Source organism: Hypanus sabinus, chromosome 11, assembly GCF_030144855.1.
Source record: "Hypanus sabinus isolate sHypSab1 chromosome 11, sHypSab1.hap1, whole genome shotgun sequence".
Lineage (NCBI taxonomy): Eukaryota > Metazoa > Chordata > Chondrichthyes > Myliobatiformes > Dasyatidae > Hypanus > Hypanus sabinus.
Window position 1 is genome coordinate 3790773 of NC_082716.1, and position 16748 is coordinate 3807520.

The 16748-nt window shown below is 42.7% G+C and overlaps 2 protein-coding genes across 2 annotated transcripts in view; one reads left to right on the top strand and one right to left on the bottom strand.

The window, feature by feature from the left end:
* Positions 1-3171, top strand: part of msh4 (mutS homolog 4) — a 188335-nt gene extending 185164 nt beyond the window's left edge. Inside the window, exon 18 of the mRNA XM_059983705.1 lies at positions 2453-3171. Within this exon, the coding sequence (XP_059839688.1) occupies positions 2453-2647 (195 nt within the window). The 3' untranslated portion in view covers positions 2648-3171. The remainder of the gene's footprint in view (positions 1-2452) is intronic.
* Positions 3172-3320: 149 nt separating this feature from the next.
* Positions 3321-16748, bottom strand: part of LOC132402325 (ankyrin repeat and SOCS box protein 17-like) — a 42422-nt gene continuing 28994 nt past the window's right edge. Inside the window, exon 6 of the mRNA XM_059985203.1 lies at positions 3321-3919. Within this exon, the coding sequence (XP_059841186.1) occupies positions 3713-3919 (207 nt within the window). The 3' untranslated portion in view covers positions 3321-3712. The remainder of the gene's footprint in view (positions 3920-16748) is intronic.

The window sequence follows — 16748 nt, forward strand, 5'->3', positions numbered from 1 at the left end:
GAAAGATATCAATAAATTAGAGAGAGTGCAGAGACGATTTACTAGGATGTTACCTGGGTTTCAGCATTTAAGTTACAGAGAAAGGTTGAACAAGTTAAGTCTCTATTCATCGGAGCGTAGAAGGTTGAGGGGGGATTTGATCGAGGTATTTAAAATTTTGAGAGGGATAGATAGAGTTGACGTGAATAGGCTGTTTCCATTGAGAGTAGGGGAGATTCAAACGAGAGGAGTTAGAGGGTGTATTTCTTTACTCAGAGAGTGATAGCTGTGTGGAATGAGCTTCCTGTAGAAGTAGTAGAGGCCAGTTCAGTTGTGTCATTTAAGGTAAAATTGGATAGGTATATGGACAGGAAAGGAGTGGAGGGTTATGGGCTGAGTGCGGGTAGGTGGGACTAGGTGAGATTAAGAGTTCGGCACGGACTAGGAGGGCCGAGATGGCCTGTTTCTGTGCTGTGATTGTTATATAGTTATGTGGTTATAAATCGACGTTCATGCCATCAGGTCAGAGACTACCAAAATGGAATATATGGTTTTGCTCTTCCAACCTGATTATGTTCTCGAGGAGACCTTGGACTGGCGTGTCTGAATGGGAAGTAGAATTCATATGGGTAGCTCCAGAAGATCCCATTTTTTCTGGTGGATGGATACTTCACGCTTGGTGAAGTAGTCTGGTCTGGTCTACATCCAGTCTCACCAAGTATACGGGAGGTCACATTGGGAGCACCAGATACAGTAGATGATCCCAAATGACTCACAGGTGAAGTGTTGACTCATCTGGAAAGACTGTTTGAGGCCCTAATATTATCTGTAACTTCCACCATAGTCAACAGGATACCACCATCAAGCACATCTTTCCCTCCCCAACTTTTCGCTTTGCACAGGGATTGCTCCCTTTGTGACTCTCCACTGATCTCCCTCCTGGTACTTACTTTTGCAACCAGAACAAGTGCCACACCTGCCCCTACACCTTCTCCTTCACTACTTTTTTGGGCTCAGGGCCCCGAACAGTCCTTCCAGGTGAGGCAACACTTCACCTCCAAGTCTGTTGGGATCATCTATTGTTTCTGATGTACCTGGTGTGGCCTTCTGTATCTTAGTGAGGCCTGATATAGATTAGGAGACTGTGTCGCTGAGCACCTATGATCCATCTGCCAGAAAAAGTGGGATCTCCTGGTGGCCACCTATTTCAATTCTACTTCCGATTCCCATTCCAACATGTCAGTCCATGGCTTCCTCTACTGTCACAATGAGGCCACACTCAAGTTGGAGGAGCAACACCTTATATTCTGCTTAGGTAGCCTTTAACCTGATAGCATGAACATCGATTTCTAGAACTTCCTATAATGGTCCCACACTTTACTTCACATTCCCCTTTCCCATTTCCCTCTCTCACCTTATCTCCTCACCTGCCCATCACCTCCCTCTAGTGCTCCCCTCTTCCCTTTCTTCGATGGCTTTCTGTCCTCTCTTATCAGGTTCCCTCTTCTCCACCCCTTTTTCTCTTCATCAATTAACTTCCCAGTTTACTTCACCCCTCCCCCTCTTTCACCTACTACCTTGTACTTCCTCCCCTCCCCCCACCTCCTAACTCCGACTTCTTGTCTCTTTTCTCCCCAGTCCTGACTGTTCCATAGATGCTGCCTAGCTTGCAGAGTTTTTCTAGCATTTTTGGTCTTCTGCATGTTCCTCTGTCTGGGTATTCTCCTACATCGCAAGTATGTGCTAGTTAGTAGGTTAATTGGGCACTGTAAAATTGTCCCATGTGTAGGCCAGTGACAATCTCAGAAAATAGGGAGTTGTTGGGAATGTGAGAGAATACGCAACAGGGAAATACTGGAGAAATGGAACTAAACAGACTTCTCTGACTCAATGGGCCAAATGGCTTCTTCATCATGGGGAAGTATGAATATGTTGGGCACTGTTAGCGCGACATGATGCTGTTATAATTTGGGGCATTGGTGTTCGGAGTTCAGTTCTGGCATTGTTTGTAAGTAAATTTGTACGTTCTCCCATGAGTTCGTGCATTTCCTCTCACAGTCCAAAAATGTATCAGGTAGGTTAATTGAGCATTGTAAATTGTCCTGTGATTAGGCTAGGGTTAAATCGGTGGGTTGCTGGGTGGTGTGGCTTGGTGAGCCAGGAAGTCCCATTCCTCACTGTATCTCTAAATAAATAAATGAATACAACCCTGTTGTTCCTCAAATTGTGGATGTGGGATTATTTTACAGTTAACTGAGTGGAGCAAACAATGTCTCATTTAAAGTCTTAATGTTAAACTGTTAATGTTTAAAGTTTAACCTTTCTTCAGGAACGTGAATCTGATTGTTCTGGATGACCTGACTCTCAGAACTACCTATGGAGTACATAATACTCGTGTGTCTTTCAAAAGACAATATAGCTTTGAAGGGGATCTTCATTTGGTAGTAGATCTTTTCTTTTCTTGATTTTACAGCGGAAACAGAGAAACACTGCTGAGTCTCTAGAACAGAGAGCTATGCACCATCTGGCTACTAGACTTATACAGGCTGCAAGAAACTCCTGCTTGGACCCAGATCACTTGCGGATGTATCTAATAGGCCTCAAGAAAAGGCATGAGGCAGAGTGTCTTACTGCCAGACAGTCTCCACAAGCCAATAGTTCCCACTGAATACCATTTTACACCCACTATTACTAACCTGATATTTGAACTAATTAATAAAAATATTGATACCATTTTGTCCACAAAATAAAGGTTTTATTATGATAATCTTCCAGCAACCTGTAGTAAGGAATATCTTGGTAATGTTCATGAGTTGGACCATTATTGTGCTTGTCTTCATGCAAACAGTAACTTACTCTCAGCTTCCCTGTGTTTCACGAACTGTTGTATTTGCATATTAAGCATCAGTTGCAAATTTTACAAAAGCTAAGTCTGGAGCTTAACAGCATAATTTTAAAGCTACCTTGTAGTTCTGCAATTTTCAGTATCGATGGAAAACTGTGAACTCATGTAAAAATGTTTAAAAAAGCTTTCTGCTATTTTTCCTCAGTTCACTTTGTTTTCTGTCCTCTTTCTCCCTCAGACCTCAACTTAACTGTCACTTTATTTTCTTTTCAACCCTCCCTCAGATCTCATTGAAGAGAGAAACTTTAGTCCTTTCATTCAGTAACATCCACCATGCCCTAATGCGCTCTCTGTGACATTGTCAGTACAGACTTGAGTACACCAGGTTACCAGTTATAGTCATGTATGTGATTGTTAAGTCCTTATTCAAATGTTTGAATTTGAATGAAGCTCCTATGAAATATTTGAATGCTACTTTGAATAATAAAAGCCAAAAGAGTTAAAAGCAAATTTATTATCAAAGTATATGTATATATGTCACCATATACAACCTTGAGATTCATTTTCAAAGAAACAATAGATGCAGAAGTAGACCATTCGGCCCTTCGAGCCTGCACCGCTACACAACAGAATCAATGAAAAACTACACACAAAGACTGACAAGCAACCAATGTGTAAAACAGTTGTAGAGTTTGCTGCAAGTTCTAAGTTTATTGCATGTTATGAAGTGATAGAACACGATGTAGAACATAATGCTGTAACAATGAATTGATTCTGTTTTTCTCTTCTGAAGGGTCAGCGTTTTCTTTCTTTCTCTCTCTTTTGTCTCTGTCCCTAATCTGTTAAACAGGCTTGCACCCTCTAGGGAAGAGAAGTGGGTAGGAATTGTTATCTTTCCAAGTTCAAGAAAAGTTGAAGTGATTTGGGAAGCGGCAGTGAGGCTATCCCACTGGGCAGCTTGCTGTTGATTCGTAAGTGTCTTCTAATGGACATTCTGCAGAGTTGGAGGAGCTCGCAGGGCTCTTGATATCTTCCCACAGGTATGTAATCCAACCAATTAGAAATGAGAGGTTTCCCTCCATTACTGATTTGTGCCTGAAAACAGAAGTTACAAGGAAAGTGCATTTTTACAAGTAACAGGGTGGGAGAAGGTATAGTCCAGGTAGCCATGAGAATCAGTGGATTTGTATTAGATTAGTGAAACATGGTTGCAGGAAGGGTGTGATTGGTAAGTAATTATTCCTGGATTTTGTTGCTTCAGGTGTGATAGAATTGGAGGGGCAAAAGGGGGAGGTGTTGCATTGCTTGTCAGAGAAAATATTACAGCGGTGCTCTGGCAGGAAAAATTAGAGGGCTCGTCTAGGGAGGCTACTTGGGTGGAATTGAGGAATGGGAAAGGTGTAATAACACTTATAGGGGTGTATTATAGACCACCAAATGGGAAGTGAGAATTGGAGGAGCAAATTTGTAAGGAGTTAGCAGATATTTGTAATAAGCACAAGGTTGTGATTGTGGGAGATTTTAATTTTCCACACATAGACTGGGAAGCCCATTCTGTAAAAGAGCTGGATGGTTTGGAGTTAGTAAAGTGTGTGCAGGATAGTTTTTTGCAGCAATACATAGAGGTACCAACTAGAGAAGGGGCTGTGTTGGACCTGCTGTTAGGGAATGAGATAGGTCGAGTGACGGAGGTATGTGTTAGGAAGCACTTTGGATCCAATGATCACAATGCCATTGTTGAGATTTTTGATTGGAGAAAGGCTATCTTTGAGGAGATGCAAAAGGATTTAGGAGTGGATTGGGACCATTTGTTTTATGGGTAGGATGTAATAGAGAAATGGAGGTCATTTTAAGGTGAAATTTTGAGGTTACAGAATCTTTATGTTCCTGTTAGGTTGAAAGGAAAGGTTAAGAGTTTGAGAGAGCCATGGTTTTCAAGGGATATTGGAAACTTGGTTTGGAAAAAGAGAGATGTCTACAATAAGTATAGTTAGCATGGAGTAAATGAGGTGCTCGAAGAATATAAAGAATGTAAAAAGGATCTTAAAGAAATTAGAAAAGCTAAAAGAAGATACGGGGTTGCTTTGGCAAGTAATGTGAAAATAAATCCAAAGGGGTTCTACAGTTATATTAATATCAAAAGGATGGTGAGGGATAAAGTTGGTCCCTTAGAGAATCAGAGTGGACAACTATATGTGGAGCCAAAAGGGATGGGGGAGATTTTGAACAATTTCTTTTCTTCGGTATTCACTAAGGAGAGATACTGAATTGTGTAAGTTAAGGGAAACAAGTAGGGTAGTTATGGAAACTATGATGATTAAAGAGAAGTAAGTCTTCAGGTCCTGACAGGATATTCCCTAGGACCTTGAGGGAAGTTAGTGTAGAAATAGCAGGGGCTCTGACAGAAATATTTTGAATGTCATTAGAAAGGAGGATGGTGCCAGAAGTTTGGCATATTGCTCATGTGGTTCCATTGTTTAAAAAGGGTTCTAAGAGAAAACCTAACAATTATCAGCCTGTAAGTTTGACATCAGGGGTGGGTAAATTAATGGAAAGTATTCTTAGAGATGATATATATAATTATCTGGATAGACAGAGTCTGATTAGGAACAGTCAACATGGATTTGTGCGTGGAAGGTCACGTTTGACAAATCTCACTGAATTTTTTGAAGAGGTTACTAGGAAAGTTGACGAGGGTAAAGCAGCGGATGTTGTCTATTTGGACTTCAGTAAGGCCTTTGACAAGGTTCCACATGGAAGGTTAGTTAGGTTTAATCATTAGGTATTAATATTGAAGTAGTAAAATGGATTCAACAGTAGCTGGATGGGAGATGCCAGAGGGTAGTGGTGGATAACCGTTTGTCAGGTTGGAGGCCGGTGACTAGTGATGTGCCTCAGGGATCTGTACTCGGTCCAATGTTGTTTGTCATATACATTAATGATCTGGATGATGGGGTGGTAAATTGGATCAGTAAGTATGCAGATAATACTAAGGTGGCGTTGTGGATATTGAAGTAGGTTTTCAAAGCTTACAGAGAGATTTAGGCCAGTTAGAAGAGTGGGCTGAAAGATGGCAGACAGAGTTTAATGCTGATAAGTGTGAGGTGCTACATTTTGGTAGGTCTAATCAAAATAGGACATACATGGTAAATGGTAGGGCATTGAGGAATGCAGTAGAACAGAGTGATCTGGGAATAATAGACAATAGGTGCAGAAGTAGACCATTTGGCCCTTTGAGCCTGCACTGCCATTTTGAGATCATGGCTGATCAACTACTATCAATACCCAGTTCCTGCCTTGTCCCCATATCCCTTGATTCCCCTATCCAGAAGATACCTATCTAGCTCCTTCTTGAAAGCATCCAGAGAATTGGCCTCTACTACCTTCTGAGGCAGTGCATTCCAGACCTCCACAACTCTCTGGGAGAAGAAGTTTTTCCTTAACTCTGTCCTAAATGACCTACCCCTTATTCTCAAACCATGCCCTCTGGTACTGGACTCTCCCAGCATCTGGAACATATTTCCTGCCTCTATCTTGTCCAATCCCTTAATAATCTTATATGTTTCAATCAGATCCCCTTTCAATCTCCTTAATTCCAGCGTACACAAGCCCAGTCTCTCTAACCTCTCTGTGTAAGACAGTCCAGACATCCCAAGAATTAACCTCGTGAATCTTCGCTGCACTTCCTCTACAGCCAGGATGTCCTTCCTTAACCCTGGAGACCAAAACTGTACACAATACTCCAGGTGTGGTCTCACCAGGGCCCTGTACAAATGCAAAAGGATTTCCTTGCTCTTGTACTCAATTCCCTTTGTAATAAAGGCCAACATTCCATTAGCCTTCTTCACTGCCTGCTGCACTTGCTCATTCACCTTCAGTGACTGATGAACAAGAACTCCTAGATCTCTTTGTATTTCTCCCTTACCTAACTACACTGTTCAGATAATAATCTGCCTTCCTGTTCTTACTCCCAAAGTGGAAAACCTCACACTTATTCACATTAAACGTCATCTGCCAAGTATCTGCCCACTCACCCAGTCTATCCAAGTCACTCTGAATTCTCCTAACATCCTCATCACATGTCACACTGCCACCCAGCTTAGTATCATCAGCAAATTTGCTGATGTTATTCTCAATGCCTTCATCTAAATTGTTGAATGTAAATTGTAAACAGCTGTGGTCCCAATACCGAGCCCTGTGGCACCCCACTAGTCACTACCTGCCATTCAGAGAAACACCCATTCACCGCTACCCTTTGCTTTCTATCTGCCAACCAGTTTTCTATCCATGTCAATGTCTTTCCTCCCCCCCCCCTCGATGCCCTGAACGTTGATTTTACCCACCAATCTCCTAAGTGGGACCTTATCAAATGCCTTCTGAAAATCGAGGTACACTACATCCACTGGATCTCCCTTGTCTAACTTCCTGGTTACATCCTCGAAAAACTCCAACAGATTAGTCAAGCGTGATCTACCCTTGGTAAATCCATGCTGGCTTGGCCCAATCCTATCACTGCTATCTAGATATGCCACTATTTCATCCTTAATAATGGACTCTAGCATCTTCCCCACCACCGATGTCAGGCTGACAGGTCGATTGTTTTCTCCCTCCCTCCTTTCTTAAAAAGTGGGATAACATTAGCCATTCTCCAATCCTCAGGAACTGATCCTGAATCTAAGGAACATTGGAAAATGATTATCAATGCATCTGCAATTTCCAGAGCCACCTCCTTTAGTATCCTAGGATGCAGACCATCTGGACCTGGGGATTTGTCAGCCTTCAGTCCCATCAGTCTTCTCATCACTGTTTCCTTCCTAATGTCAATCCATTTCATTTCCTCTGTTACCCTATGTCCTTGGCCCATCCAAACATCTGGGAGATTGCTCGTGTCTTCCTTAATGAAAACAGATCTAAAGTACTTATTAAATTCTTCTGCCATTTCTCTGTTTCCCATAACAATTTCACCCAATTCATTCTTCAAGGGCCCAACATTGTTCTTAACTATCTTCTTTCTCTTCACATACCTAAAAAAAAGCTTTTGCTATCCTCCTTTATATTCCTGGCTAGCTTGCGTTCGTACCTCATTTTTTCTCCCCATATTGTCTTTTTAGTTAAGTTCTGTTGTTCCTTAAAAACTTCCCAATCATCTGTCCTCCCACTCACCTTAGCTCTGTCATACTTCCTTTTTTTTTAATGCTATGCAATCTCTGACTTCCTTTGACAGCCACTATGGCCCCTTTCCCTCCTTTGAATCCTTCCTTCTCTGGGGGATGAACTGATTTTGCACCTTGTGCATTATTCCCAAGAATACCTGCCAATGCTGTTCCACTGTCTTTTCTGCTAGGCTATCCGTCCAGTCAACTTTGGCCAGCTCCTCCCTCATGGCTCCATAGTTTCCTCTGTTCAACTGCAAACACTGACACCTCCGAGCTGCCCTTATCCTTCTCAAATTGCAGATAAAAACTTATATTATGATCACTACCTCCTAATGGCTCCTTTACTGCAAGATCACTTATCAAATCTTGTTCATTACTTAACACTAAATCCAGAATAGTCTTGTCCCTGGTCGGCTATCGTACAAGCTGTTCCAAGAATGCATCCCGTAGGCACTTTACAAACTCCCTATCCTGCGGTCCAGCACCAACCTGATTCTCCCAGTTCACCTACATGTTGAAATCCTCCATAACTACTGCAACATTACCTTTGCATAGTTCCCTGAAGAACTAGCAACACATTCAGAGCCAACAACCTGTCTCTGAATGTGAACAAAAGAGATGTTTGTTTACTTCAGGAGGGCATGGAGTGACCACTCCCTGCTGAACATCGACAGCTGTTCGGTAGAGATTGTTAAGAACACCGAATTTCTTGGTGGTCACCTGGCGGAGAATCTCACCTGGTCCATCAACACCAGCTCCATAGCAAAGAAAGCCCAGCAGCATCTCTACTTTCTGCGAAGGCTAAGTAAACTCCATCTCCCACCCCACTCATCCTCAACACATTCTACAGGGGTTGTATTGAGAGCATCCTGAGCAGCTGCATCACTGCCTAGTTCGGAAATTGCACCATCTCAGATCGCAAGACTGCAGCAGATAGTGAGGTTAGCTGAGAAGATCATTGGGGTCTCTCTTCGGACATTTACACTACACGCTGCATCCACAAAGCAAGCAGCATTATGAAAGACCCCACGCACCCCTCACACAAACTCTTCTCCCACCTGCCCTCTAGAATAAGGCACCAAAGCATTCGGGCTATGTAACAGTTTCTTCCCCCAAGCTATCAGACTCTTCAATACCCAGAGCCTGGACTGACACCTTACTGCCCTATTGTCCTGTTTATTATTTATTGTAATGCCTGCACTGTTTTGTGCACTTTATGCAGTCCTGGGTAGGTCTGTAGTTTTTTTCTGTTTTTTTACGTAGTTCAGTCTAGTTTTTGTACTGTGTCATGTCTAACACCATGGTCCTGAAAAAATGCCTCATTTTTACTATGTACTATACCAGCAGTTATGGTCGAAATAACAGTAAAAAGTGACTTGACTTGAAGGTGGAATCTCATGTGGATAGGGTGGTGAAGAAAGCTTTTGGTATGCTGGCCTTTATAAATCAGAGCATTGAGTATAGGAGTTGGGATGTAATGTTAAAATTGTACAACGCATTAGTGAGGCCAAATTTGAAGTATTGTGTACAGTTCTGCTCACCAAATTATAGGAAAGATATCAACAAAATAGAGAGAGTACAGAGGAGATTTACTAGAATGTTACCTGGGTTTCAGCACCTAAGTTACAGAGAAAGGTTGAACAAGTTAGGTCTTCATTCTTTGGAGCGTAGAAGGTTGAGGGGGGACTTGATAGAGGCACTTAAAATTATGAGGGGGATAGATAGAGTTGACGTGGATAGGCTTTTTCCATTGAGAGTAGGGGAGATTCAAACAAGAGGACAAGAGAGTTGGGGACAAAAGTTTAGGGGTAACACGAGGGGGAATTTCTTTACTCAGAGAGTGGTAGCTGTGTGGAACGAGCTTCCTGTAGAAGTGGTAGAGGCAGGTTCGATATTGTCATTTAAAGTAAAATTGAGTAGGTATATGGACAGGAAAGGAATGGAGGGTTATGGGCTGAGTGCAGGTCGATGCGACTAGATGAGATTAAGCATTTGGCACGGACTAGGAGGGCTGAGATGGCCTGTTACTGTGTTGTAATTGTTATATGGTTATATCTCAGTAGATAAACAGTCTCCAGAGATAGAGACAGAGAGATTGAGAAATGGGAGGGAGGTGTCGGGAATGCATCTGGTAAATTTGAGGGCAGGGTGGAAGTTGGAGGTAAAGTGGATGAAGTTGAAGAGTTCAGCATGGGTGCAGGAAGCAGCACCTATATAGTCATCGATGTAGCATAGGAAAAGTGCAGGATGGTCACCAGTGTATGTTTGGAACATACACTGTTCCATGTAGCTGACAAACAGGTAGGTTTAGCTGGGACCCATGCAAGTACCTATGGCTACACTTTTTGTTTGAAGGAAGTGGGAGTTGCCAAAGGAGAATATATCTTGAGTGAGGACAAGTTCCACCAGGCAGAGGAGGGGAACTGGTTGGTTCTGATGTCCAGAAAGAAATGGACAACTTTGAGGTCTTCCTAGTGTTGGATGGAGGTGTTTAGACACTGTACATCCAGAGTAAAAAGTAGATGATGGGGGCCAGGGAAAATGAAATCATTGAAAAGATTCAGAGCGTGTCATGGATGTAGGTAGGAAGGTACTGAACTAGGGAGGAATAAAAGAGTCGGGGAGTGCAGATATCAGAGGGGCAGGAGCAAGCTAAAACAGTGGGTAACCGTGCAAGCAGGTTTGTGGATCTTGGGTAGAAGGTAGAAACAGAAGGTGTGGGGAGGTTGGTGGCAGTGGATGGGAGAACCCCAGAGTCAATAAGGTTGGTGATGGTCTTCACTATGGAAGACATGAGCAATGTACCAGATGGTGAAGGGTGAGAAGTAAGTGCAGTTAATATTACAAGGGAGAAGGTGCTCAAAAAGCTGAAAGACCCAAGGGTACACAAGTCTCCCAGACCAGAGGAACTACACCCTCGGGTTCAGAAAGAGGTAGCGGTAGAGATTGTGGAGGCATTAGTAATGATCTTTCAAAAATCATTGGTCTCTGGCATGGTGCCAGAGGACTGGAAAATTGCAAATGCCACTCCACTCTTTAAGAAAAGATGGCAGCAGAAATGAAATCATAAACCAGTCAGCCTGACTAAATAGTTGGGAAGATATTGGGGAGTCAATGTTAAGGATGAGGTTATGGAGTACTTGGTGACATATAACAAGATAGGATAAAGTCAGAATGGTTTCCTTAAGGGAAAATCTTGTCTGAGGAATCTGTTGGAATTCTTTGAGGAGATTACAGTAGGATGGATAAAGGGGATGCAGTGGATGCTGTATATTTGGATTTTCAGATGGCCTTTCACAAAGTGCCACACATGAGGCTGCTTACTAAGTTAAGAGCTTATTACAGGAAAGTTACTGGCATGGTTAGAGCATTGGCTGGTTGGTAGGAGGCAGCGAGTGGGAATAAAAGGATGCTTTTCTGTTTTGCTGCCATGACTAGTGGTCTTCTGCAGGAGTTGATGATGGGACCACTTCTTTTTATGCTGTATACCAATGATTTAGATGATGGAATAGATTGATTTGTTGCCAAGTTTGCAGATGACATGAAGATTGGTGGAGGGGCAGGTAGTGTTGAGGAAACATGTAGGCTGCAGAAGGACTTAGACAGATTAGGCGATTGGGCAAGAATGTGGCAAATGAAATAGAATGGCTATGCACTTTGGTAGTAGAAATAAATGTGCGGACTATTTTCTAAATGGAGAAAATCCAAACATTTGAATTACAAAGGGACTTTGGAGTCCTTGTGCAGAACACCCTAAAGGTTAACTTGCTGGTAGAGTCGGTGGTGAAGAAGGCAAATGCAATGTTAGCATTTGTTTTAAGAGGTCTAGAATACAAAAACAAGGATGTGATGAGGCTTTATCAGGCACTGATGAGGTCTCACCTTTACTATTGTGAACAGATTTGGGCTCCTCATCTAAGAAAGCATGTCCTTGGATTGGAGAGTGTTCAGAGGAGGTTCACAAGATGATTCTAGGAATGAAAGGGTAATCATACAAGGACATTTGATAGCTCGGTCTGTACTTGCCAGAATGTAGAAGGATGAGAAAGATCTCATTGAAACCTTTCAAATGATGAAAGGCCTAGACAGAGTAGATGTGGAAAGGATGTTTTTCATGATGGGGGAGTATAGGACAAGAGGGCACAGCCTGGGGATAGAGGGGCATTCATTTAAAACAGGGATGCGGCGAAATTTCTTTAGCCAGAACTTGCCTCTAACGTTCCCCCTATATTTTCCTCCAATCACCTTAAAATTATACCCGCTTATGTTATTCATTTCCACACTGGGATGGAGTTCAACAAACGCTACCATGCACTCACACCTGTGTGTTGAAGACTTACTGTGGTTTCCCCCTCTGTTCTCCTTCCAGTGCAGAGTACACCTGCGCTGTTCTCCTCAATAATAGGTATACAACTTCAGATACTGTTCTGGGGATGACCTACCTGGGGGAGCCACAGTGACTGTGTTTCTGGCACTGGGCACGATAGACACACCCAGATATGTTGCCTCCCTGTTGCCAGGATCAGGGATGTCTTGGATCAGGTCCACGACATTTTCAAGGGTGAGGGTGAGCAGCCAGAAGTCTTGGTACATTTTGGCACCAATGATATATGTAGACAAGGTGTGTAATGCCTGAAGACAGATTTCAGGGAGCTAGGTTTAAAGCTGAGAAACAGGACCTTCAATGTAGTCATTTTTGGATTGCTGGCTGTGCATGTGCCAGTGAGGGCAGGTGAATGCATGGCTGAGGAACTGGTGCAAGGGACAGGGGTTCAGATTTATGGATCATTGTGAATCTCTTCACAATGGGGAAGGAATGATTTGTACCAAAGGAATGGGTTACACCTGAACCCAAGGGAGTCTAATATCCTTGCGAGCAGGTTGGCTAGAGTTATGTAGGTGGGTTTCAACTAATTTGGCACCAGAAGCTGGATTGATAGTGCTGAAGATGAGGTAGTTGGTTTACAAACATAGGCAATGTGTAGTGAGACTCCTAGCGAGATGAGACAGGGCAAAATTGCAGTCAACAGTAAGAGTTACTACATAAAAGGCAAACAAACTCGAAGAGGGCAAATACAGATCTGACGGTGTTCTATTTGAATGTGTGCAGTAAACAGGATAAGGTAGATAAACACAACACAGTTACAGATTGACACGTATGATGTTATGGACATCAATGAATCATGGCTGAAAGAAAGTTATAGCTGGGAGCATAATGTCCAAGAAAACACACTGTATCAACAGGACAGGCAGGAAGGCAAAGAGGGTAGTGTCACTCCATTGGTAAAAAATGAAATCAAATCATTAGAAAGGTGATATAGAGTTGAAAGGTCTTGAATCGTGGTTAGAGGTAAGAAACTGCAAGGGTAAAAAGATCCTGATGGGAGTTGTATACAGACCCCAAAACAGTAGTAGGATGTGGTCTACAAACTACAACAGTAAATAGAAAATGCATGCTAAAAGGGCAATGTTACAATTGTCATGGGGGAGGGCGGGTCAATATTAGTTAAATTGGGAAAATCAGGTTGGGGCTGGATTCCAAGAGGTGGAATTTCTAGAGTGCCTACCAGATGGTTTTTTAGAGCAGCTCACAGTTGAGTCCACTAGGGGATCAGCTATTCTGGATTGAATGCTGTGCAATGAACCAGAAGTGATTAGAGAGCTTAAGGTAAAGGTAAATTAACTCTTAGGGGAAAATGATCATAATATGATCAAATTCACCCTGATTTTGAGGAGGAGAAGCTAAAGTCAGTATTACAGTGGAGTAAAGGGAATTACAGAGGCATTGGAGAGGAGTCATCCAGAATTGATTGTAAAACAATACTGGCAGACAGGATGACACAGCAGCAATGGCTGGAATTTCTGGAAGCAATTCGGAAGGCGTAGGATACATACATCCCAAAGAGGAAGAAATATTCTATAGGAAAGATGACACAACCATGGCTAACGAGAAGTCACAGCCAACAAAAAAGAAACAGTGAGGGCATATAATACAGTAAAACTGAATGGGAAGTTAGAGGATTGGTAAGGTTTACAATGCCGTTGTGGTCTCATCACTTCTACATGGCTGTGAAACCTGGACACTGTATCGCAGACAAGTCAAACAGCTTGAACAATTCCACAATCGTGCTCTGTGATCAATCATGCAATTCTGCTGGCAAAACCATATCTCCAACCTGACAGTCCTGGACCGAGCCAATTCCACAAGCATTGAAGCCAAGGTTTTGAAGGCTCAGCTCAGATGGACCAGCCGTGTAATCCGCGTGGATGAGTCCAGAATGCCACATCAGTTGTTCTATGGAGAACTGGAGCAGGGCAACAGTGCCCAAGGTCACCCAAGGATGAGGTACAAGGACAACCTCAAGTCAAACCTTAAGTGGGCCAAACTCCAGCCCCGCGATCTCGAACACACTGCTGCTGATCGGTCCGAGTGGCGCAATCTACGCTCCAAGGCAGCAAACAACTTCCAAGCAAACTGGCGCATGCAGCGCCTCAAGGTGAGTCAAGAAAGACACAGGAAGGTGTCTGCTCCTGCCCCAACAGGCGGTGCTCCTTGCCCCATCTGTGACCATATCTGCGCTTCAGACTTCGGCCTCAGAAGTCATATGCGTATCCACAGACGTCGACTGTGCAACACATTCATCTTCCTTGGACTTCGAGAGACTACTACTACTAAGCTTTTAAATACCAACAAAAGGCTACTAGAAAAGCCATTAAGATAAAAATGGAATATGGAAGTAAGCTAGCTAATAATATTAAAGAAGATACCAACAGTTTCTTCAGCTACATAAAGTGTAAAAGAGAGGTGAGGGGATACCAGTCTGCTGGAAAACAATGCTGAAGAGGTAGTGATGGGGGACCAGGAAATGGCAGACAAACTGAATAAGAACATTACATCAGTCTTCATTGTGGAAGACACCAGCAGCATGGTGGAAGTTCCAGATGTCAGGGCCATGAAGTGCCCGAAATTAGCATTACCAGCTAGAAGGTTCTTCGGAAACTGCAAGGTCTGAAAGTAGATAAGTCACCTGGACCAGATGGTGTACACTCCAGGGTTCTGAAAAGGTGGCTGAAGAGATTGTGGAGCCATCAGTAATGAATTTTCAAGAATCACTAGATTCTGAACAGCTCCGAAAGACTGGAAATTTGCAAATATCACTCCACTGTTCAAGAAGGGAGGCAGAAGAAAGAAACTATAGGCCAGTTAGTCTGACCTCAGTGGTTGGGAAGACGTTGGAGTTGATTGTTAAAGATGGTTAAGGGTACTTGGAGGCACATGATAAAATAGGCCATAGTCAGCATGGCTTCCTCAAGGGAATATCTTGCCTGACAAATCTGTTGAAATTATTTGACAAAATAACAAGCAGGATAGACAAAAGAGAATTGGTTGATGCTGACTACTTGGATTTTCAGAAGGCCTTTGACAAAGTACCATACAAGAGGCAGTTTAACAAGCTATGAGCCCATAGTATTACCAAGATTCTAGCTTGGATAAAGCAGTCACTGATTGGCAGGAGGCAAAGAGTGGGAATAAAGGGATGCTTTTCTGACTGGCTGCTGGTGACTAGAGGTATTCCACATGGGTCTATGTTGGGACCAATTCTTTTTATTGTATATGTTAATGATTTGGATGATGGAATTGACTTTGTTGCAAAGTTTGTAGATGATACAAAGATTGGTGGAGGGACAGGAAGTTTTGAGGAAGTAGAGAGGTTACAGAATGACCTAGACAGATTAGGAGAATGGGCAAAGAAATAACAGATGGAATACAGTGTCCAGAATTGTGTGATAATGCACTTTGGTAGAAGAAATGAAAGGGTTGACTATTTTCTAAATGAAGAGAAAATACAAAATCTGAGATGCAAAGGGACTTGGGAGTCCTTGTGTAGGATTCCCCAAAGATTAATTTGCAAGTTGAGACTGTGGTGAGGAAGACAAATGCAATGTTAACGGTTACTGTATTCCAAGAGGACTAGAACATAAAAGCAAGGATGTAATGCTAAGACTTTATAAAGAACTGGTGAGGCTTCACGGAGTATTATGAGCAATTTTCGGTCCCTTATTGAAGATATTTCCTTTGGTGGGAGAGTTTAAGACCAGAAAACACACCCTCAGAATAGAGTGGTATCCTTTTAGAATGGAGATGAGGAAGAATTTCTTTAGCCAAGTGGTGAAAAGAAGACCAACTATTTATGTATATTTAAAGTGGAGGTTGATAGATTCTTGATTGGTCAGGGCATGAAGGGATATGGGGGTGGGGATGGAGTCAGGAGATTGGAGCTGAGAGAAAAATTGGATCAGCTATGATGAAATGTTAGAGCAGAGTCAGTGGGTCAAATGGCCTAATTCTGCCCCTGTAACTTATGGCCTTATACCACTCTCTATGTAAAAATCTTACCTCTGACACATACCCTCCCCCCTTACACTTTCATCCAATCACCTTAAAATTATGGCCCCTTGTATTAGCCACTTCCAGCCTTGTAAGAAAAAACGTTCTGGGTGTACACTCAAACTATACCTACATCTTTCCATAGATTAAACAGCCAAACTGCCATCAGACAGTGTGACATGTTTCCCTCGGTGCTTAAAACCAGCAAATGCTTCCCAGGGAGGAGGTGCTGAAGGTGGGAAATCTATTTAAAGATATATAACAGGTGAATCATATTTACTTTCTGCAGGAGTTGAGTCTGTAAGCTCCACACTTTCTCCCCTGCACCTTTGAAAGACACTCCATGAATCCCTGAGCAATTTAATTTCCTCTGATTTAC